The 24,954-nt window shown below is 40.4% G+C and overlaps 1 protein-coding gene across 1 annotated transcript in view; it reads left to right on the top strand.

Annotated features, from left to right (window-relative positions):
• Positions 1-24,954, top strand: part of LGR4 (leucine rich repeat containing G protein-coupled receptor 4) — an 82,610-nt gene that overhangs the window by 41,766 nt on the left and 15,890 nt on the right. The window contains exons 3-6 of the mRNA XM_086613163.1: positions 10,276-10,347; positions 11,964-12,035; positions 23,573-23,788; positions 24,442-24,513. Coding sequence (XP_086469289.1) covers positions 10,276-10,347; positions 11,964-12,035; positions 23,573-23,788; positions 24,442-24,513 — 432 coding nt within the window. The remainder of the gene's footprint in view (positions 1-10,275; positions 10,348-11,963; positions 12,036-23,572; positions 23,789-24,441; positions 24,514-24,954) is intronic.

Genomic DNA, 24,954 nt, shown 5'->3' with positions numbered 1-24,954 from the left:
GAAGATGACCACCTGGCTGAAATGTCACAGCTGCTTGCTTTTGTAGTATCTATTTCAGCATGTAATTTAGATGGTCCCCTTCCTTTTAATTTCTGCTTCAGCACCAAGTTGTATTATCCTTGGGGAGGAAGGAGGAGTGATTATCTTTTTATTAGTTTGGTTTTATGAGTAAGGCATGTCTTGAAGTTCTGCCAAGGCCACCAAGGCTGAGCTGTTAGTTTGGGATGCAGTGTCTTTCCTCACCTGGCTGTGGAGCATTTGGTGGAAGGAAGCTCTTTTCTTTCAGTGCGAGATCTTTTAAATTAGTATTTTCAAGGTAGCATGCAGATGTTGATGAGAGAGTATAATTCCTCTCCCTTTCATAAACGTGAGCAGCCCCAGGGTTTGTAGTGGGAGGCTGGAGGTAAAGGACTTGTTTCGAGTAGAAAAGGTAAGAATGAATCTTCATGAGAAAAGTTGTCCTGATGCCTTGTGTTAGCTGACGTGTGGTAACTGAGGCTGTGGTTAAGCATCCTCTTGTGAAACTAGCTGGTACAATTGGAGACATTGCCACCTCATATCTGTTTGTTCAGCTCCACGAGCAGAGACTGAGGAGCAAGCCAAGAGCTCTCTTCAGCTGTGGTGTTATAAAGGCAGCCACTGTAGATGTCCTCTGTTGGTATTTCAAAAATAGCCAGCTGATGTTGGACTGGAAGCTGATGAACGCTCTTCATCTGTCTGCCAGCTCTGAATATTTGTCCAGCTGGAGGAGATAATTTCCTCAGTTGCTCCAGCTTGAATTCCAAGAGGTAAAGTTCTAATGAAGAAAATGTGAGGTGTAGGTTTCACGTGTGGTAGCAAGTCAAGAGCCTAAGCTTCGACTTGACCAGCTAGCATACATTAGAAACGTTTGCTGCCTTGTGTGCGCCAGAGTTTAGAAAGCACGTCAGCATGTTGTAACTTGCACCTTCAAATTCTAGTCAAGACAAACCTTTAGGCAAAGACTCCCAAGTAGAATTAACCACAGTCAGCTAAGATATTTTTAAACATCACCTACTTGGTCTGCACTAGATGCTAAATGATGTTTAAAAATATGTTGGCCAACTTGTGTTTAATTACTGTTTTCTTATCTGTGCAAGTCCTAAATAAGTTTAATTCTGGATGAGTTTCAATCCTGCTGGTACGAGAATAATATTTCTGTAGTTTAGAAGGTTCTCGCTGTGCTTAACAGTTGCGTATTTTTGCTGTTTGCGGGGATAGATGCTAGTAGGTTGAGTAAATTCCATTGGTTTTTAGAAGATGAAGTTTCTTTCCAGTTTCTGTTTCTACGTGTTAATTTCAAAAGTTGGCATGGTTGTGTATAAGGATCCCAAGACTGATTATTCTACTGCAAGTACATTTAGAGAGAAACAAAACTTTTTACTTATCTGTTGTCTTTGAGTTTGTGTTCGGCGTTATTTCCACGTGCGCATGCATACAGAAGCTGGCTTAGCTAAGTGGCCTGGGGGCTGAACTGTTCGGTGTTACGATTCAAGACCCGTCTTACGAGCCTGAATTTATTACACTGCCTGAGCTGCCAGGTTGGGGCTGTCTGAACATATAAACCAGATAAGAAACTTCTGGAGGCTGAGCAGTAGCCTCAGAAGCTCTCAGGCTGGGTCTCTCCAGGTAGAGTCCCCCAAACAGTGCTCATACTGTGCAGCCCATCTCTTCTTTTCTGTTTCAAGAGTTAAGAGTATGGGACAGAAGATGTAAGTATGCAAGTGAGCAGGCAGCCAGTTCCAGGCTCAAGCTTCAAGAAGAGTAGCAAAAGCCTTAGGTATTCAGACAGAAAAGCAGAAAAAGCAAATCCTATATGTTGGAGGTAAATGCGTTATCCCTGGACTCTGAGAAAGTAATTGAGTGCTTTCTGTCATCATAATGTCTCGGTATGATGCTATATGTTACCATAAGAAGACATGGTAAGGAATTAAGTCATTCTTTTACCTCCTTTCTTCCCCTCCTATTCAGTGGTTGTATTTTGGCATATTTTTCGTGTGTACTGAGGTACTCTTGCCTAATTAGCATTGGCAGATTTTATCCTGACACAGAAGTAGTAACCTGTACTCCTGTGATGTTCTTGTCCTGCCCTTCCTATATAAAAGTAAAATTCTAGATGATTCTGATAAAATACTTGCTTTTTTATCAGCTAGGGGAAAGTTAACTGTTGACCTAAATCTGAAACAAAGTGTCATATTGAAAATCACTTCCATTTCGCTAAGGTCATTCACTGTGGAGACATCTACAAAACCTAGGTCTTGTATTTATCCACTATGTGTCTGGAGTGGTTAGAAAACTGGTAACAGCGGTTTAATTGCCAAATATGTATAGATTTAATCCACTTCTATAAATTGCAGCATCGCTTGCTAGATGCATGGTCATTCAAAAGATCCCATGCCTGGAAAGCAAATAAATGCCAGGGCAGGAGATGGCCAGTATGGACAAATGGAAGCAACTTTGAGGATTTACTACCTCGAATTTTTTTCCTCTCTCATGTCTAACCATCAATATACTTCATGATCTCGGAAACATTGTGAGCATCCACACAGCAGTATTTGCTAAAAGCACAAATCTATAGTTGATTCAGTTGTTGCATCCCAGTTGATCAAAACTAAGCTTGGTTACTAGAAGCTCAACATGAGCCGGCAATGTGCGCTAGCAGCCCAGAAAGCCACCCATATCCTGGGCTGTATCAAAAGGAGCGTGGCCAGCAGGTCGAGGGAAGTGATTCTGCCCCTCTACTCAGCTCTTGTGAGACCCCACCTGGAATACTGTGTTCAGCTCTGGAGTCCCCAACACAGGAAAGACATGGAGCTACTGGAACGAGTCCAGAGGAGGGCCACGAAGATGATCAGAGGACTGGAGCACCTCTGCTATGACGACAGGCTGAGAGAGTTGGGGCTGTTCAGCCTGGAGAAGAGAAGGCTCTGGGGTGATCTTATAGCAGCTTTCCAGTACCTAAAGGGGGCCTACAGGAAAGCTGGAGAGGGATTTTTTACAAGGGCGTGTAGTGATAGGACAAGGGCGTGTAGTGATAGGACAAGGGCGTGTAGTGATAGGACAAGGGGCAATGGATTTAAACTGAAAGAGGGCAGATTTAGGTTAGATATAAGAAAGAAATTCTTTACATTGAGGGTGATGAGGTATTGGAACAGGTTGCCCAGAGAAGTTGTGGATGCCCCATCCCTGGAGGTGTTCAAGGCCAGGTTGGATGAGGCTTTGTGCAACCTGGTGTAGTGGAGGATTTCCCTGCCAATGGCAGGGGGGTTGGAACTAGATGATCTTTAAGGTCCCTTCCAACCCAAACCATTCTATGATTCTACTTTCATATTTGTGTCTCTGCTTTACAGATTAGGTAAGTGAAACATATTTATAGTTAGGAAGGAGCACATTGATGCTGGAAGAGCTCCTGTTGGTTCACTGTAGCAGCCCATCTGCTGATCTGCACAGCAACAGAGAGTCTGTCTCCCTTGCGGTGCCGCTCTCTGGACTGACCTGTGATGAAGTTGGTATTGAATCCACAAATCCCTCTCAAATTGTTGAAGTCCTCTGAACTGGAGCTATGTGCCACAATTCTTCCTCTGCTTTCTCGGCAGCTGGCTCACTGCTGTGTGAAATCATTCCCATAGTACAGCTAAGTGCCCCTGATCTCTCGGCATCCACAGCAAAAAGTATAAGTTAATGTAAGACTTGGCTTTTTGAGGAGACAGGAAGAAGAAATAAAATCCTGAAAGCCACCCAGCTCCCCACTACTCTGCAACTGAAGTGTTTAAGTTTCTGCATCACTGTGAGGAATAGGGAATATTTGTCTCGGGTAGCTCCTTCTCCAGTAAATACTATGGCACCTGTAATGATTGCTATTTGTCCAGCGACAAGTTAGAGGCAAATAGAAATCCAGAGTGGCAGAACCTAGATCAGCATATGCGGACTTACCCAAGTGCCTTGAGATAGCCATTGATGGAAAGGTCTACCTGGCCTATGGTAGAGCAAAGGAAGGTTATTGTGACACTGCAAGATGTGCAAAGGCAATTAGGGAGAAGGTGCATTTTATAAAATTTATTCTGCTTTCTTCTGTGGAGGTTAGAGGAATCAGAGTTGCAAACTGCAACAACTTGCCTTTACTGCTGTAGACTAGATGTTACCAATTTTCAGGACAATACAATGTTGTTGCTTTTTTTAAGACATGTCCATGTTAGAAAGTTTGTGAAAACTTCTGTTGGTTTTTTTTGGAGAATACTGGTTAGAACTACAAAGACAGCTTGCTTCAACAGCTCATATTGTATAATAATTGTTTTAGGTTATATGTGTTTCCTTCGGTGCATGTGTGTTGTAGCCTGTGGGTTTTACTTCAAGGAGGTCTTGCCCCAGTACAGATACTGCTTGCAAATTGAGTGATAGAACATATTTCCTGTTAACAAGAAGAAAATATAATTATAAATATTCTTTGATAATCCATGAAAAGGAATATTATAGAGCCATGTTTTGTCTTGCAGTAGGTGCTGGTGACTCTTGCTGACAATTTTAACAGCAGAGCTTATGGACAGGCTTTAGACTTCTTTTAATCAATCTGTTTGGTTTACTTAGACATTTGAAATTTTTAGACTAGGAGCGCATTTTGAAAACAAACTCTTACCTTGAAGTTCAGTATAACTTTGAGAGAGCTGTAACTGCTAGAGATGGAAGACTTGGGATGAGAAATGCCTACTCAGCTGGATGGAGTTGGTGCAGTTTCAGTGCTGGTTGTAGTTACGGGCTTCCTTTTTCAGTCCTGATGTGTCTTGGCTTACATACTCATGGTTTTGTAAATAGCAGTTGAGGTTGTACGATACTGAAACTATGGCAAGAAAAGGAGAAGGGGACAAACGCGTTTTCCATTAGCAGCAGCAGAATAAAGTATCCATTTAGTTATGCTAAATTGGCGTGGAAGAATTGGAAGTAATCTGTAGGTTATTGATTGGCTTCACAGCCGTGCAGCAGGCTGCAGCTGACAAAAGTCCCAGAGGGGCTGTTTGCTAATCACAGGTAAGTAAAGCAAAGTTTAGTCCAGCGATACGGCTTCCATTTACCGACCCATCCCCTTCTGCAGCTGCCCAGCTGGGGTCAGAGCTGGCTGCAGAGGCGCGTGCCCGCGCCAGGCAGGACATCTCTCTGCACTGGGTGAAGCAGCGAGCCCCTGGTATTTTCCTGCAAATGGCTGTACCTCTCGTGTAAAGCTTCAAACCTTGATGAATAAATTGTAGCGCGTAATTATGCTTCATCTGTTAAGAGAACCGAATTCTCTTCCAAAGTGGCTGCTTTTCTGGAATAGGTGGAACCTCAAGTTCTTTTCTTAGGTTAGGGAAAACGTAATCCATGATACCCAGCAAACGTGTCTTTCAAGCATTTTCAAAGATTGTTTCTGTTGCAGGAGAACATGAAGAAGTCAAGTTGTGTGAAACACAAAGAACCCTGAGAAAGTTCATGTTAAGGACAGGCAAAAAGTAGAGAAATTGCAAAAGTGCACATGGGGAAGCGATGGAGTGTTTTCCAGGGGGATGAAAATAGATAAATAAAAAATGGAGAATTAAAAGGAGATGTTGAATCAGCGAAGAGGCAGTGGTGGATAGTCTGTAAGAGTCTGTGGAAGGTTCAGCCTTGGCTAGATCTTGAATTAGGAGTCTTGGGTCTTACTAGAAAGCAGCTAATGTAGAGATAATAGTAATAAATCACCTGATTGATTATGACATGTCAGGATTGCAGTCTGTGTCAATACTTGAATTTTCAGTGAGGAAGTAGGATTACAGTTGATTCATGGAAAAAGTAGTCAATGTGTTGTTGTCTCAGACAAGACAGAAAGCTAAGGTTAGGAGGATCCCACAATACCACCAAGGGTTAAAAAAACAAACAACAAACCAACCCATAGGAAGAACACTCTCTCCCTGTGTGTGTGTGCGCGCGTGCGTGCAAGATCTTCAGAAGGGCAGAAGGAGACCTAATTCCTTGCTCAAGTAACCTGAGGTTCACCACCATCTGGGTTGCAAGGCAAGCAGAGAGGTTTCCAGGAAGTTTGTATTGCATCCTGTCAAAACGAGAGTGATGGTTTTAATTGTTACAGACAAAGATGTATCCGTGGGACATCCTCCCTGATTTTGGAGTGACACCAGTGATTAACTTGGCTTGGTTAACATGCAGCCGGGTTGCCAGACTCATAATTGCAAAAGTTTTAATTTCCCAAAAGAGAGAAAACAGTCTTTGCTGCTTTCAGAAGAGTTTCAGTGCAAGAAGCTATGCTTGCTGTGTACTCTGGGAATGAGATACCGTGGAAGATTATTCCCCAGCCAGATTGTATCCGGATTTCTGTAATAGGAACAAGATGCCCTCTACATCTGGAGATCATTTACTGGGTCACTTAAAATAACGATTAGAGGGTATTGCTCACCTACCATATATGACTTGATAGCAGAAGTATTTTGTCTTCTGTATGTCCTACTCTGTTGTTCTGCTATGCTGAAATTGATTTTATCTATTTGCATTGGTCCAAATTTGCAGAAATTTTGTCCTATTGAAACATTTAGGTTTGGGTTTTTTTAAAGTAAAAGTAGAGGGCTACAATTTTCAATACTAAGCAATTACAAGGAGATTGCCAACTCAGAAGACAGACACCTGGTGTGGTCACACATTAGAACTGTGATTCCACTGCAGAAACCTCCAAGATGTAACTGGGATGTGCTAATTCAGGATACCTGCAGTCCTGGGCAGAGTTTCCAAACAAGAGGAGTAAGTAAGAGACAGGAAATTGAGTTTTTGTGGCCTATAACATAGCAGGGCACTTTACTGTAGTCTATTAAATTAAGTCTTTATTATTTTTGTGGATGAATCTGTCTTTTGGAGAAAGAGCTCTGTACTAACAGTGATGCACTTTGACTCAGTGATGATAGATGGACTTTCAGACGAGGTCTCTGAGGCTGTTTCCAGTCAAGAGGAAGGGAAGGATGGGTTCTCAGCTCTCGATAGCGTAAATATAGCACCATGTTCACGTGCTGCGTTGTAGCAGCGTGGAGTTGTCGCACCATGGGCTGGACCCAAGCAGGCCAGTGAGTCTTGTTGCAGGGAGATGAAAGTTGTTTCCTTTCTGTTGTGCTAGAGTTTAGGGCATGGTAAAGCTGTGATTTTCCTTAGCCCATTTGCCATATGTATGTGTGAGAGAAACAGAGGTGCTTTGTACATGTTTTAATTGTTTTAAGCATTATTTTTGAAAATCTGAATGTGACTATTTTTGAGACACGCTGAAAGGAGATGACGTGGAAAACCTAACTGGATGATTTCAGTGATGTCTTAATTTATATGCTGTACGTGTGCTATATTATATGCTATGAATTTTTTTTTGTCTCTCTGTAAAATGAACCTGGTTATGTAAAGAGAAATCTTGCTGTCCTCCCAGCTGCTGCATGCTGCGGCAGAGGGAAGCGTGTTGAAAGCGGCGTATGGTACGTTGGTCTTTGCCTGCTTGGAGAGCTGCAGTTGAAACCTCCTAAGGAGCAGCCACCTTCCCCAAGGCTAGGACGGGAATGATAAATGGATATTTGGCAAACTGATTAGTAAAGCCTTCGCACACTTGGCTAGTTGTATCCTGTTGCCTGGAAGGGTGCCAGATCGAGGAGAAACGGAAATGGAATGGATTGCAGGTTGGGGTTTGGGTTTTTTCTTGTTTGGTGTGTTTTATTTTTTTTTGTTTCCCTGTTGGTTGATTGCAAAAAAGGCTGAATAAACAGGAGTTGCCTTGAGGTAAGCGAAGCCTTGCTATTTGAAGTCACGCAAGCCTTGCTCTGGCTCAGCTGTAGTTTGTTTCCAGTGCTCTGTAAGTTGTGTTAGTGACAGTCGGTGAGGCTATTCAACTGGATTTAGTTTAGCTTTTTTAAAACAAATCATAATGCCCAGCCTCTTCAGGAGGAGGGAGAGGTCACAGCAGATGCCCAATGAGCTGCACGCTGGCCAATTTAACAGGGAGCCTCGACAGAGCTGACAAACTGCTGCTTTTTGATGTGTGTGTTGGTAGGAAATCAACATCAACTGGTGCTTGAGTGCCGAAATAGTTCGGTGCTATAGCCTCAGTTAAATTTTGCTTGATTTAAGGATTTGTGTTTGGATGTTTTGAACGCTTTTTAAAATAAATGGGTTTTGCAGATCACTGGCTCTCTGGTGTAGAGACCCAGCATGTTTCATTGTTATTTCTTTCTGTTTACAATGAAATAATTAGGAAATCGTTAAAAAGGAAGCCCTGAGGTATTACAAACCTCCCTCCGTGTCCCCCCAGATGAAGTTAGTATAGTTGACTTGAGCAGCTACTTAAAACAAAATGACTTTTAAGGGAGTGTTTAGTTACTGTTTGGAATTTTTCATTCATGTTAAAAATTTAAATTATTTGAAAAATCAAATTTGAAAATTTGAAAAAGCTTCAAAATCCCAAGGTTGTTTGCAAACAGGAGATTCCAAAACTTCAGTGTACATTGATTATCTTTATTTTTCTTCTAGTTTCAGAGCTGTTTGGTTATACATAAGCCACGCAGACAAACTTTTCTCAGCAGTCAGGAGGTGTTTTTTTGTTTTTGTTTTTGTTTTTTTTTTAAGGACAGAACACTGAATTTTAAGCACGCTTGTGATGATATCAGAACCATAGCTGTGGCAATTGGGATGTGCGTGAGAACATAAGGACTGAATACCAAGATTACTCTAACAAATAGTAACAGAGTTTTCTAAAATTGAGTACTGTCTGCTGCTGCTGTCACATTCCTGTTCATGAGAAGCAGTCCTCTTCTCCCTTAGTTTATTAATAAAACCGTTTACCTTTGAAAAATGGATTTGATAAACATAACTAGCATGCTCTCTATCAGGCAGCATTTTATTAAGTCATTAATTCTGTTGCAAGCAGATTTATGCAGGCATCAAATGCTTTGGATAATCTCTTTTATGTAGTTAGAAACAGAGACTAAGATAAAAACCTAATAACATTGCTATGTTCTGGCAAGCCAATACTTTAGATGATGCTCTTGTTATTGCCTTCATTTGCCTCTTTGAAAGAATATTTTCCACTTAGCATGGCTGGCCTGCTTCACAGTGCCCTGTTAACAGTAGAGGTAGGTTTTGATATTCTGTAACCTTTGTTTAAAGCACATTGACTTCCTGCATTGTACGTAGTATTTCCACCGGATGATTTCATTGTACAGCCTTCTTCAACGTTGCTTTTGCTTAGCTCGGGTATGAAACCAACTCTGAAAGCAAATACTTTGGCTGAAGTGATGGCATCTTTTGGCACCTATGGATTACCAGGTGTTCTGCATCATTGTCTTCTACCCCTAATAAAATACCTCCTGTCACAACTATTAGCAGCTCAACAAAGCTTGGGCCACACATGGTCTGCTGGTCAAGATAGAGGTAAAAAAGTTGAAGAAAAAAGAGGAAGAGAGGAAGGAGGAATGAGCTGTTTGAAAGCAGCTGTTTTGGCTGCTATTTCTGTGTTGCTGCTTTGTCTTCTACAGTGTCTCCTGTATTTATTACTTTTAATATCATGGTGGTTTTCACAATTTACTCTGTGTTAGTGTCTAGCAGTCCAAGTTCGAAACTGGCCACGTCTTGAGAGGGAGTGAGTACAGCTGAGGATCCTGTTCCCTTTTTTCCTCCCCCAAAACAGTTTTCTTTCCTGAAAAGTTTCTCCAAATAACTGACCAAAACCATGAAAGATTACCAAGATTGCGTCTTCGTAATGTCAGCAGGCGTCTTGTCAATTGTCAGCACCATGAACGTACCACCTGCTTGCGAATATCATCTTCACATTTGGATTTCTCATAGAAACTTTTCCCTGCCTCACACCAACATCTAGCTATTTTTGCTTAACTGCTTAGTTTCTTTAGAAACTACTGTATAGATTAAAAAAACATGGGTACCAGGGCATGTGTTTCAGCAGAGCAATACTGAAAGCTGGAGGATCATGTTAATAGTTGGTAAATGTGCTTTTCAAACCTAGTACCATAAGAAGATTCTTTATTGTTCTAAGATGTGTTTTTTCTAGCTTGTTTGCAAAAGTGTATCTGTGTTCTCATTGTCAAAAATGTGCAATGACTTAAATAACCAATGCAAACTTGGAAGATCATGAATATGCCATAATTGGATGCAAAATGCATAGTTACCTGCAAGATTTGATACATTGGTGTTTTTCATTGTTAGACGATTGTACAAGTACTGTATTTTGTGACCGAAATTATTATTGCAATTTTTTTCCAGGCGACTGGCTGGCAATGACCTTTCTTTTATCCATCCAAAGGCCTTGTCTGGGTTGAAAGAACTCAAAGTTCTGTAAGTAATCGGGTTTTAGAGCTTCATAGCTAGCTGTATGTTTCTTAGTGCACAGCCAGCCTGTTTACTAGTAGGCTGGATTAATTTTTTTCCCTTTTCTCTGCTGCTACTCCCCCTCCCCAAATTGCAGCTCTGCTACTTTTTTTTTTTTTTTAATAAAGCCCACTGTAAATGGTGATGATGAGCAGTGGTGAATTTGACTAAACTGTAATTACTTTACTTAATTAGAATACTTGCTTCCGGAGTGTATCTGGTAGCAGAATGTCCCAAGAAGGAAAAATTCTAAAAAGGACATTGTAAAGCTTTTTGTTGTTCTCCACCCTCTCAGCTTACTCCATCAGGTGACGTGACATTATCAGGTAGTACTAGTAATTAGAGATGTAAAACACTGTTTGAACTTGGAATCATCCCCTACTGGTGTTAGAAATAATTTCAATAGTTTGATGCTTCTTTAGGTGAAAATGTCTCTATTAGAAAAAAGGTTTTAATAAAAATGAGTTAGAATTGTATGCCCTGTTTTCCATATCCTCTTTTCTTTCCTGGGATAAGAGTATTCATTTCAACTGTTTTCCCATAACTAAGGATAAAAAGAGCTTTCTGTTGTTTGGAGTTTCAAAAACCTGTATCCAGAAATTGTAGTATTTATGCTGATGCAAATATTTCCAATCGCTAGTATGGTAATAGATAGTTAATTAAAAAGATATTTAAAAAAACTAGCGGAAAAGAACCTGAGGTTGTAAAGAAAGAAGCATAAACAGTGTAAGCAGGGTACAGATTAGGAAACTGCCTATCTGCAGTGCTGCTTAATGATATTTTGTAGATTGAATGCCACGTCAAGGCTTTTGAAGGTTATCTCCGTTAGGATATTCAACACTGTGGAGGTGCCTGAAATTCTAGCAATTCTTAAAAAATTAGCGACTTGGATATTAATTAAAAGTTGACTTGTCCAGTTGTGTTTTACCCCAATATGCACCAAAATCTAATTATTTTTTATAATGTTTGAGATCTCAGTTATTTGCCTTCTCTTTATGAAATAACTCATTGTGCAATAGTACGTTGTCCCATAAGACAAGTTTTATTTTAAAAAAACCAACCACCCAGTATAACTTAATTCAGCTTGGTTCTAGTTTCATTCTGTGTCTTTTTAATGTTGTGCCCAGAGGTGCTTTGTTGTGAACATGCTTTGTAAATTAGGTTGTTAATGCATTGTGTATTGATGCGGCTTTAAGAAAAATTAGAGGGTTTTTGTGTTTTGTAGCACATATAGGATGATTTCACAAGAAAATAATAAAATATCATTCATTGTAGCAAATTTGTGCTAGTGTTAAGTTGTTTAACCTCTTCAGTGAGTTCCCAGGGAAATTTCAGTGTATTATGTCAGAAGCTCGTTCTCTGCAAATTAATGCAGTTAGTTAATGAGTTATGAATAAAACCGAAATAGACCATTTTCTTGTTTTGTTGTTGCCTTTGGGTACCTGGCCTTGATAATTCTACATGCTTTTATGTGCACTGGAAATCTGTGAAACCATAACATGACTGTGGGCTTTTCTGTCACCTTTACTGTTGATACGTATTATTGTCAAATTCTACTTTACTAACACAGTGGATTTTTACAGAACTCTACAGAACAATCAGCTGAAGACTGTACCTAATGAGGCCATCAGAGGATTAAGCGGTTTACAGTCCTTGTAAGTTTTCTTACTTTGTGTTTTTTTTTTTCTTGTTTTCTTCTCCAAGTTCCGCTTTCAGTCACTTTGTACTTGTTTGCTTCATACTACAGAGTATGGAAGTATTATCATGTATGTGTAACAATGTCCCTGGACTTTCTGATACTGCAATTGCAACTGGAGCAAAGTTTCTCAAGTAAAGTTCATAAGGAATTTTATTTGTCGGCTTTGGTGGGGTGACCCAAATCCAAACTCTTTCAAAACCCAAATGCAGGTAACAAGATTGCTGTACAAATGCGGTGGTGGTGGAGTTAAACATTTATCATCCTTCTTGCATGTCCTAAGGTGTTTAAGCAATTTTAAAAACGTTGTGCAAAAATGAATCATGCACGAGTCTTTTGTATCTGGAGGAGGAAAAGGGATTTCTGGGAAGGAGTATTGCTTGAGACATGCATAGTATTGGTTTTACTGGAAGGTGTTGAAATCACACAAACAGTTAGGAACACCTCAGCCATTATTGCCAGTTGCTCATAAGATATTTCATACGTGCTTATACTATCTCATGGCTTATTATGTTTTATAAAGCATCTTAATCAGACCTTAATAGTTAGTTACAGTGCTTTAAGGTGGTAGATGCTTATCACTGTGAGGAGGCGGTGGAGAGGGGAAGGGTTTCAAAACTTTTCCTCCTTTCTGCTTACCTACAGAGAGAGAGAGGGCAGATAATCTATTCCCTCTGTGCCAAAACTCAGGTTTCTGGTCTAAAATCGTGTTTCTCTGTGTTGCATCAGATTCTGGAGTAGTTTTGCCAAAAAAAAAAAAAAAAAAGTTTTTCAAAATAGCTTTGCAAACTATTATGTGACTTTTGCAAAGGTGCTTACTGCATTCCCTGAACTTGGATCTTGGCCACCACCTTCTCATAGCTGTTCGGGTATTCCCACCTTTTCGGTCTCAAGAAAGCATGCTGAACAGCACAAAGTGGAATAAAATGGGCTGCAGGTTATCCCACTGGGAAGCAGGAGCTTGTGCAGTGTGGGGACGGACATGCCACCTCCCAGTGCAGCCTTCTGCTGGGCTGCTGACCAGCAAGGGTCTCCTGCCCATGACAGGAAGCCAGGGAAGCTCATGGCAGAAGAGAGCAACGAGTTTTGATGGCACAAGTTGGCATCGACTTTTCCAGGGTTTTGGTTCAAAGAGCAGGACAGATGCAGGTTTCCATTTGCAGCTGTTTTGTGAATTTGACGTGCACATTTCCCTCTTGTTTGAGCGTGTGTGTAGGAGAGAGAATGCCTCGGTCTGAGGGCCGTATTCTGCTTTGAGCAAATACTGTGCAGTGTAATAAAAATCCTTCAAATTACACGATGTGAATAACTCTTTAATAATTATTTAAAAAAACAAAACTCCTTTCTGGCTTCCAGCATTTCTGAGATGCCAAAAAAGAAACTACTTGAGTAAATACTTTTGTCGTCTACAAACAATCCGTTTCATTTTCAATGAATGTGCTTTTTTCCCCTCTACTTATTTACGGTAATGTTTGCTCTCTAATTAAAGTTTAAGATACTAAATCTCTAGTTGCTGCTTTGATGATAATTTTATGTGCAAAAAGGAAGGGACAAAATTAAGGGAAACATAATAAGTGTATGAATTAAGCTGGCATCTCTCTCTTTTTAAAAACTGATACATTTTTAATATGATTGGAAAGAAGATCATGTTAGAGCCATTTAAAGCAGACATTTTAGTTGTTGAAAAAATTGTGGAATTGCATTATACATTCAATATTGTATAATGTGACCAGTATAATAGCTTGACATAACATCATTGTAATTAAAATATAATAGTAACAACTTAAAGTGTGGTGAGGTGAGGTTTCCCTTTCTTGGAGCTTCATTGTTCATAGGCAAATGATAAACTGTATCAATTTTAGGAAGGTGAAAAAGGAGTAAATTGGGTTAATAAGTAGCAAGCTACTTGTTACTTCTTTTTCTGAGGAAAACCAGATTATATTTTCGGAATTGCTTTTAGAAATATAGTGGGCAAATCCAGTCTGGTAGTCGTTGAGTATCATAGTCAGAAGCTCAGAAAGATATTTCTTCCATGGATGTGGATTTTTGTGCTGCCCCTCTCTCTGTTCCCAAGAGGGATATGTCTGCATTGCAAGATCACCATAATTTGTTAGAGTTGGCAGCAGTTTGAGAATAAATTGTTTTTTGAGACAAGTGTGGTAAGAAATGTAAAGCATTTTTCCTATGCAGTTTGCTTACTTCACCAGAATGCATTTCTGTCATTTTAATGAATTTCAGGAAAACTTTCAGTTTATTACGTCACTTATAAAATTACAATGTAATTATCCGTATCTCCTACTAATGTAGGGAGCACCACCTGGCAAAGGAATGTAGGACTGGTCCTCTGAATTTTGTGTGAGCATGGAAACATAAGTGCCAACCTGCTCCTTTATTAATTTAACAAAAAGATAAAAGGAAAACTTTTTTTTTGCCCAAAAATAATTTGTGTCAAAAGTGGAATGAAAGCTCCTGAGCTGCTGTGACCTTCTTCTAAACCAGATAACTCTTTGCAGAATATATGTCAGAAAACCTGCTTCTACCTTTTTAATATATAATCTCCATCCAAAATCTGCAAGTTTAAACATCATTTAGCTGATTCTCTTCTGGCAGTTTCCCAGTTTGCTCTGAAGTAGGCTTTAGGGGGATTTTTTCTTGATGAAGACACAAATTACTTGCTCATAAAACTTTATGGTATATTGATAATCATTTGGTTTGCAACTCCTGTAGAACTATCCAATTTCTTTCTTAATGTGCTCCAATTTCTAGCTGCGTAGGAAGACGATTGCTACATTGTATGTATTAATGAGCCCCATAAACATACCTGGGTGGAAATAAAGATGATGGTTACAGGAGCTTCATCATCTCCAATGTTTATATTCTAGCTGGCAAGTAGCCAGCCTGGTTCAGAATACTAAACGACAGATCTTTATTGTCTGTTTACATTGGATATTTTCCCAACTCCGGCCTTCAAAAGAGAGTTCGAATAGAGTCCTTATTTATGGAGGTGAAATTTAGCAAAATTAAAGAGTTTTAGTGAGTGGAAACTGGATGCTTAGCACCCTAGGAAACTTCTATCTGGCAGGATGTGTTCTCCTGTTGCAAGATGCCGTGCTACCTGGGACCGTGGGACTGCGCTACTGAGACAGACGACTCTGGTTGCCCAGCTTGTGCCCGCGGCTTTTGGTAGCAGAAAAACCTGACAAATAAGGAGCTTCACGAATGTAAATGATCGTCTTGATGCATTTCAATTACTGCAAAGCATCGACAGTGCATTTTGGTTATCACAAGGTAATGAAGTGGCGTACTTCATACTTTAGATCTAGAAATGGTGAGTTTTTTGGCCATCCAAGGGTCATAGGGAGAGCTGGAGGTAGTGAAGTGAAAGGACTGGGAAGCCATTTCAGAGGGTCACTTCAAGTGCCTCAACATATTTGACTGCGATGACTTATTTTGGTGGCACTGCTTATTCTGAGCTTTGACCCAGAACGTGGGGATTTGCAAAATGGTTCTGTAAACTACAGCAACTTTTAGAGTTGTTCTAATTCACCTCAGAACCCTAGCTACATAGGGGTTTTAAGTCATAGAACAGAATATTCTAGTAAAATCCTCAGTATGTGATGAATACTGGAACTACGTTATTTAAACAAAGATGCTTTGGGAGGAGAACTGTCTTCCGTTTCAACTCAGAAAAACATAGTTGATGCTAATTTTAGTGGACAGTTGCCACCAAACCCAGGAGTCGTTTTTGAAAGCTTGTCAATAGCTGCTAACGTATTGGAGGCGATTTACTATAATAGTAGTTCAAGAATCGCCGAGTTACTGTCCCCACACATGTGTGCACATGCCCACATGCAGGGAACATCAGAGCCTTCTGCAGCAGGAGTTCAAAGCACGGCAGCTACGCTGTGATGCCAGATTGCCAAATGGTGGGTATTGGGATTGTGCCAGCGTGGTACTCAACCGCGATAGCTCCTGCCTTTCTCTTTGCGTGGGTGTTCGCCTGAGCTGCAGGGTAAGAGTCTCCATGCGTGTGGTCAGCAGTAATTCTCTACGGTACCCGGTAGCAGCTCTGGCTCCCCAGCCTCCGCTGCAGGATCATAACCAGTTTTGCAATCTGCCTTCCTATCTCAGAAGGCTGGAGCAGGCTCGAGGCAGGATGCAGCAGGAGGCATGAATGTGCCGATCTGGAACGTGATTATATTTTCTCGGAGAGGGAATTGGCTTGGCCCAGACAGGAAAGACTGGGAGAGAAATGAGAGCAGGATCTTGCTTTGCAGGGTAAAAATGTACCAAAAACCCCAAAACAAAAAGTGGGGACAGAGGATGGAGGCATATTTCAGTCAGTCAGAGTATGTTTTAAATGTGCTATAGCACATATCTGCTATAGCCTTGCATTTCTAGTTTTTTCTTATTTTAGGAAGAATTCCTTATACGGATCAAGTTTTATCTGTATTTATATAAAAAAAACAAAAGCCGAATCAAATCTAGAAACATTCTGCTGGTACTATAATGAAACCACTCAGCTTTAAGCAGGAGTTCACATAGATGATGACAATTTTAGTGTTGTAAATCATAAGCACATTGAAAGAGGACAATGCAAACGCTGTGTTGTGACAAAAAATACACAGTTCTGTGCTAATTCTGCTAATTTTTCTTAAAGTGTGTTTTGTGGCTTCTGTTGATAACTTCGTGATTCTGGAGTATAGAGTTTTGAAGGACAGTGCTATCTGCAGGGATAAACTTGTGTGGGAGACTGTGGAAGATTTCACTAACAGCAATGACTAGAGGAAGTTAAGAAGCATCATATGGTCTTATATGTAGTAGGCACCTTTAACAGTGGCAGGTGATTTTTCAACAAACCAACTTTTAATGGGTTGTCTTCTCCAGAGGTTTTTTAGTTCCTTGCTTTGCTGTTATTAAAGGTTTAAAGGAGATCTGCCCTCAAGTGAGTCTGTGTTAAGCTATAGGATTGAACTATTGGCACTGGAATGGGAAAGGAAAAAATTCACATACATTTTCTTTTTAACCTGTGAAAACAATACAGACTTCAATATGTTGAATATGGTTTTCTCCCTTGATTTTTTTTTTTTTTAAAGAATGTGTAAGAGCTCTCCTGAGCACATTTGATTGTGCTGAAAAATCTTTAAATATGCAGCAGTTTAAATATACTGCTTCCTGAATGAAGCTGTGTATTTACTTACTTGTTGAATGACAAGAATCTCATTTTTCTACGCCATGTCCATCTTGAGAGGCTGTTCTGGTTTTCTTGAAAGTGACGTATGGACATTTCTTGTGAGCTTCAGGAATCTTTGGGATGTTTGTAGCCTTTTTAACTGCCTGGGCTTGCTTAAGGGAATTGTTAATGTTTAAGATGTAGGAAATTATTTAGAAACAGAATAATCAGAAACTTAATTAGGATGGTGGAAGTTACACAGCATGTAGGTAAAGATCAGCTGAATCCTCTATGGGTAATTTGCAGCAAACTTTGTGTGATCTCTGACTGGTACCCTCTTAGACATTTAAATGGAAAAAATAGATGTGCTGGCACATCCATATTGATGGTTGAAATAGCTTTGGCACACACCATTAGTTTCTGAGAGCCGCTCTAAGTTTGTCTTAGAATAAAGCAAATCCTTGTATTGATGCTCTCAACACATACGGTACAGAGAGCTGCTGCTCGACACAGTGAGCAAACGCGCTGAGTATTTTAAAGTACCTCTGTTAACATGGTGGGTTTATTGCCTTGCATTGTAGCAGAATTTCCTAGGTACAAGGCTTATCAGTACTCAACTTCAAAACCTAAAAATCTACTCCAGTGTTATTTGAGTGATTTCTTTGTGGTTTTTGAAGGAGCACTTTAAAGAGCAAAGTTCTTTAATGATTGCCATTGAGCAGAAGTGGTTTAACACAAGTCAGGAGTGATTTTTTTCCTTTTATTAACATTAACATTAAACTCTTGCTATTAGTACAAGGCTATTAAAATTTGGCAGTCGCTGAAGCCTGGAAGGCTGAGTGTGGTCACAGATGAGAACTAGTGAGGCTGGGACAGTAGCTGCAAACAAATCTGTGGTGATCTCTTCCCAGGCAAATAGTGGTAACAAAATGTATGGCAGTATGTTCATAATGAATATTATTATGAAGATGACATTTATGAGATATATCTTGCATCCACAATGCCCAGGTAGGCTTCGTGGTGAGGATGCCACAACAGCAATGGCCACTGGCCTGCTGTTAGTGGCTTGTCCCAGTACAGCAAGGGGTGACTGTGGCATACCTGGAGAGACTAGAGGATGAGAGTAAAACACAGGATTTTTATTTTTTTTTTCCCCTCCCCTTAGTGAGCTGTGTACTCAGCTTTCCCCAGTCTGTTCCTGCTTCGTCCAGACTGGCTGGGATCATGCAAGGCTGCAGGTCTCGCAGCCTGGCTGCAGCATGACCCTGCCTGTGCGGCCGCGGGATGCTCTGCCTTGCTTTCTCTGGTCCCACTCCGATGGGGAGGCACGCTTGCTGCTGAGCATCTGGCATCTTTCGGAGGATGGAAAAAGAATAAGCCAGAGAAGCAGCACAGGAAGGACTTGGCAGCTGGAGGAGATATGCAAGCGTGGTCCTGGATGCCTCCCTGGTGCCACCCACGAGGGGTGGAGGCTGTAGGGCACCTACTCCAAGCAGTGCCACTGGCCAGCCCAAATGAGGTCACGAATGTCCTTCCCTTTTAGACTTTTTAGCCTTGTAAGTAGACACTGTGCCCAGTAACAGTGCTGCTGTGCCCACTTCGTTGGCAAACACCTGCTTTTGTGTGAGTGTCTGGCACAGCAGTTTCAGCTGCAGTTTGGTGTGGTGTAGGGGTGCTGCTGACACCAGGGCAGGAGGGGGCTTGGCTGGATCCTGGGAGCTCCCACAGAAATGCTGGGGGAGATTGGGTGGGTTTTTTTTTTCCTTAAGCTCTCGATGCTCCAGAAATTAATAAATTTATCAAAGTTTTTCTTCCTGGCCTCCCTCAACTGTAATGTATTAACAAAGCAGGATGCTGTGCCATGCCATCTCCCTGGTATATGCTCTCCATGCACTAGTGTACTCTTGGCAGGCCTGGCCTGAGATTAGTAGCAAAAAAACATGATGAAAATTTGAAATATGCTGGAGTCGCAATGGTAGTTTTGTGTGTGTTTATATTACTATGTAAATATAAAAAATCATATATACCTGTGTGTTAGACTTTGGAATTTCTATTTGTTTGAACTGAGGTAGGAGTTCATACTAGTTTTACAGTTTCCTTAAAGCTGAGTTAATTGTTTGAAGACCTTTAAGTTACTATGTTCTTTACTTGTTTTAACAATATGTCAAATACTGATATAAGAGCAGCTGGATATATAGGTTTCTATCATCCTCCTGCTCTTTCTTCTTGTGCAGTTGGAGTTTGTGGAAGGAGGGAACCTGACAGGTAATAAAAGTGACGATGACAGCTCTGCAAGTGATCTCTGAATTTATAGACTAAAAGTTAAGCGGTCTCACAAGCCAGTGCCTATGGGAAGCTGGAATTGAAGTAGCTTCTGAAATATTAAGGAATTTAAGTACATGCTGCAAGCTGGAATTTAAAGAGCATAGTCTTATCTTTAACACTTCGATGGAAAAAGACAGTCTTTGTAAAAGTTCATTCCAAGCAAAGAATATTACTTGTACTTTACTAGTTATTGAAGCTAGTCAATGCTCCCTTATCCTATCTCAAAGAAAAGGTGTGGTCCTTAGTTGTAATATTTTGTGGAAGTTGCCAAATATTTTAGATTTACTTTTCAGTTGTTTCACAAAGTACTCCATTATGTGCATTTCACATTGAATAGAAGCATTTCATCTGAGTTTTTCGTGCATCAAACATAATGTGGATAAGCTTTGACTGTTGGGAAGAGGAAAAAAAAAAAAACAAAACTAAAACACTTGTGGCACATCAGGCTTACACTAAGAGGCATGAAGGAACACAAAAAATGTGGATGAGGCAGAAATGACCGAATTAGTTAAAAATAAGTCTTGAGATATGGCAACTAGTAATGGAAATCAAGCACCAATAGATATTTTTTGTGTGATGGTAATAATACCTACTTTGATTCTTTTGATGCTGTGTTTGTTCCTATAACATTTGTAAATCACATATTTTCCCTTTAAAACTGTAAATGCAGCTCAATGAAAACTCCGGGCAAACTCTTTTCAACTGTTTTATTGATATATCTGTTAGCTTCTGGGAAAAGCTTGGGCTAGCACAGTGGTCTTCAGGCACAGAGATGAGGAAGTCGCTATGCAAATGGAGAGTGGGAGACACAAATAATCAGGGCACAATGTCCTGTCGTTCTCCTTGATTTTGGCTTTATGATTTGACATTACTAATTGCTTTCAGCTCTATTCAGACATCGTATTTGTTAAGTTGATGTCAAGTGTTTGCAAAGAAATGACAGAGAGACAGAAAAGCACCTTCCTTCACCTTCCAAACCCTCCTGCTCAGTGGCAGCGGTGGGTGGTGGTGGTCTTTCTCTCCTCTGTTTTACTGCTGTGGGCAGGAGAAGATGAACATAACAGACTGGATGACTGTGGAGAGTCATCAGTTTAAGATGCAGAGTTACCTAGGTGCTGGGAGACGGAGGTCTTGACAAAGCAAGCCAGGGATGAAGGGTCCATCATCTTCTCCATGACCCTCTTTGTTCTCCCTGGCTGAGAGTTCGACTCCCTCATTGCATGCATCCGTCCTTCCTCTGATCATCTTCTGCTTTAACAGTGGGAGGGGAGGAGCAGGGCTTGGGGATTCGGTGCATGCTTTTCTTTTCCGGAGTCTCCAGAAATTTAGTAAGGAGCACAGTGAAAGTACAATCATAGATGTAGACAAGTAGTCACAAGGACTGAGTCCTGCCTCTCGAGTACACTGCTTCTCTCTCTCAAAAAAAAAACCAAAACACAACAAACCAAAAAACCACACCCCCAAAAAAAACGAGGAGGCAGAGAGAAATTAGTTGAAGAGAAGACTCGGATATGTTTATTCCACTGGAAAATAATTCCTTTGATCTTCAGGGAGGTGTGTGAATTTAGGAGAGAGAAGACAGACGGGTAATTTCTAGTGGGTTTTTTTTTTTTTCTGAAGCAGAGCCGCAGGCTTTTTTCTTTCCCCCCACTTAGTGATTTTTTTTTTTCTTTATTATCATCATACATTTCATTTCTCTGAAACGTTCCAGTCTTAGTGCAGCCTAAAAGCATTCAAACAAAATAGCGTACACACCTGTCAGACCATGGGGCAAATGATAAGGGAATGCCAGTATATGAACCCTAGGAATTAGCTCTTTGATGTCTAGCTTTAGAACTGATGGCACCTCACTCATCTGAGGAGAAAACCTTTGTCTGCAGACAGTTTTCTAAGTTCCCACTTGTATTCATTTATTTGTTGCCTAATTTGATGTATTCCTTGACTTTTTATTACATGGAAATTCAGCTGCCTACTTTTTTCCTTAAAAATTCAAAATATTTAAACCATGTACATCACAACAACAAAACTCTCTTTCACAGAAATAGATTAAGTGCATCAATTTTTGATCGAGCTTGTCTTCTTCCTTTCAATTCAGCACGTCCTCTAAATGTCGAGGTCTAGAAGCTCTTTCACTACTGGTTAAGCTTTCAAGGCTGTGCCCAGGGACAAAAGTAATGCAGTCACTTGGTCCACTCTGCCAGCCCAGAGAGGGATGGGATGAACAGCTGGAGGCAATGACTTCTTAAACTAACCCAACTAGATTTTCAAGAGCGTGTCTGATCATGGCTTTGGAAACGGAGTGAATGCTTAATGTAACTCAAAACCTGTGCTGATTTGTATCGTAATGAACATCAATGCTAATGGAGGAGCCTGTACGTGTTTTGTCTCCCCAGACAGCAGCGTACATTCCGTGGCTGGTACATCAGTCATTTCAGAGCAGTTATGCAAGGTGTTTTCTTCCATGTTTGAAGCGAAGTCACCACGGTTCAGCTGTGTGTTGACCTAGAGAAGACAACCTCTAGGTCAGAGGACAGTCAAACATAGCCTGTTGCTCTGAGCCCTGCACTGGCTTGGGTCTGTTACAGTCCATTTTTTTATCTCTTGGGCTATCATTGCCGACCTTACTTCTCATCGCCTTAGGAAGAATAGTGCTTTATTAATGTTTTGCTTCTTCCTGGGTCGTCCCTTGCTGCTGGACATTCCTGGGGCTTCCATCTGTGTAAATCCAAGCTTAAGCCTTTAGCATGGGTGGTGTTCCATGTTTGTCCCTGACACATCTAGTTGCATGGCGTAGTGTAGGCAAACCTGAACCCATGCCCGTTTCTGCCTTTTGCCTACCAGTGATGCTATCCAAGTAACTACACTGCTAGGGTAGGAAGATTTAGAAACAAATTGGTTTAGAGCATAGTGCATGAGGAAAAAGCACGAGTAATTTTACATGAGTTTTGTCACTGACAAAGCCATCAGTCAAGGAGTTGCGGTGTCAGGTTTGTCACTTGTTATGGATCAGGATTCTGGGTGAGACTCTTGACAGTAACACCTGCGCCCTCCCATCGTGAGGGCTTCACATCTGGAGCTGGAGCTGAGGACGTGCATTTTAGCCTCCTAGGTTTCCAGGTGTGGAGTTCTGGTTTTGATGCTTTGAAACCTGAAGAAGCTGTGAAACTCAATAGCAGAGGTGAGCCGGTAACTGGAGCAGAGCTAATTGTTGCACGCGGTTTGACTTTCTGTATGAAAGGTAGTGAAGTCGCTTTCCATGTGTGTTACTAGCGCTAACGTTTGCCGTCGGAGTTCATTTGGGGAAAAAACGTGATGGCAAATCCAATAATGTACGATAGTCAACAGGGCTAATGTGCTACTTTGCATTTTGTTGTCGAGCATGTTAGAAAGGATTAGGTGCAAGAGTGAAACAAGTTTCTCAATTTTAGTTGATGATATAATGTTTTATTTGCCAGGGTCATTCATATTTCAGACTTCAAGAACTGCATTTAATAATCCTGTTCTCTAAAGTAGTCACTTAAGGTGCGTGGCAGTACCACAAAACAAAGCATGTGAGAGTACACAATGCTATCGACAAGTAGCTACAGGGATAATCAGTTCAAAGGAGTACACGCCTCTGCAATCTTTGATACACTATCAAGCTACCATTTTAAAGACTTGTTCTAGTATTAGCAGCTGGTGGTTTTGTAGAGGGGAGATGTCTATAGAGTTACCAATTCATTTTATGCTGATTATAAGCATAAGAATTTGTGAAATGTTTTATTAAAAACGTCTGAGGAAAAGCTTTTTTTATGAAGCTTTCTTTTATGGGCTCTTCATTTACTTTGAAAGGGTGTTCATGCATCATTCAGTAAACCTTCAAACCTTCTGATATCAAATTATTTCAGTAAAGTATATTTGAGCTTAAAAATATTCAGGAGTAATAGGACTTTAACTGATATTTTTACTTGCCTGTAGTTTGTGAGTTTACTATGTGAATTCTTTCTGTTTTAATGTAGGCGTTTAGATGCGAACCATATTACTGCCATACCAGAAGACAGTTTTGAGGGTCTGGTGCAGTTGCGTCACCTTTGGCTGGATGACAACAGTTTGACAGAAGTTCCCATCTATCCGCTCAGCAACCTGCCTTCTCTGCAGGCGTTAACGTTGGCTCTCAACAAAATAACGCACATTCCCGACTATGCATTTACAAACCTTTCGAGTCTTGTTGTTCTGTGAGTATTTGTAACCGTGTTTCATAGGTCACTGATTCTCTTCTCAGTTACAGTTCTGATTAATCTAGAATGGCACTGAAAATGGTATTTTGCTATGTTTTAGCTCAGTTGTTTAGTAACAGCCTATACAGGATGATACCATGCATACTAGCCAACCTGCTAAAGGTTTGCTAAAGACTTTCTCCTAAACAGAAAGTCAAATGGGCTATGGGTAGTGAGATTGAAATGTACTTTCCTGACATCTCGTTTCAGTAACGAGTATTTCAAACCAATGGTTGTCAGAGAAAACTTTCAGAGATATTAAAAGAAGAAAATATTATCTGCCACAGACCTGATTCTGCATAGTCTTAAATATCTCCAAGGATGAATACCAAAAATTAGTTTCATTTATATGTTTAAATTACATTTTTATTGCACTTCTGGATAGCGAGTAAAGGTTTAAAATAGGTTGTCTTGACTGCAGGCAATCTATTCTGTTCCCATATGAGGATGAAATATTTCTGTTTGGAAGTGAAAGGCATTCTTCTGCATAATCCACCCCATGCAATGTTTTTTCTAAATTATTTAATTATCTTGATTTCATAGAAATATCTGCTAATTTATCAATTTATATGAAATCATTCATTTATTTTCATTCTTTTTTTGTTTTTTAGACATCTTCATAATAATAAAATAAAAACTATAGGAAAACACTGTTTTGACGGATTAGACAACCTTGAAACCTTGTAAGTGTGCTTCTTAAAGTAATTAGTTGTTCAGCGTTTGTCTCATTCCCAGCTTAATCAAGGTTACCTTACTGGTACGGTCAAGATTTTGCAAATGAGGCATGTGTGCACCACGTACCATGGACACTTAGATCCAGCTCAAGTTTTGGAACTGTAGGCTAGTATCAGTGCAGTGCTCCACCAAAGCTAATTAACTATGTTGAGAAGCGGGTAAATATTAGCCTTGGTGAAATGTCAGGCTGGATGATGTGACTCTAATGTTCCTAGCCCTGATCTAACCGGTGTATCTTTGCATAGCACTCCACTGAGTCAGATGGATATATCAGAAGTGTTTGAGTGGCCCTGTGGGTGATAAGGGACAAATATTTGTTTCTCAGATTTACTGTAGGATTAAGCGTATTTAAAATAGACTGCCAAAACTGTTGTGTGACAATAGGTGGT

Source organism: Tauraco erythrolophus, chromosome 6 (genome assembly GCF_009769465.1).
Source record: "Tauraco erythrolophus isolate bTauEry1 chromosome 6, bTauEry1.pri, whole genome shotgun sequence".
Classification (NCBI taxonomy): Eukaryota; Metazoa; Chordata; class Aves; order Musophagiformes; family Musophagidae; genus Tauraco; species Tauraco erythrolophus.
The sequence above is the reverse complement of the archived record's forward strand: the minus strand, read 5'-3'. Positions and strand labels throughout refer to the sequence as shown.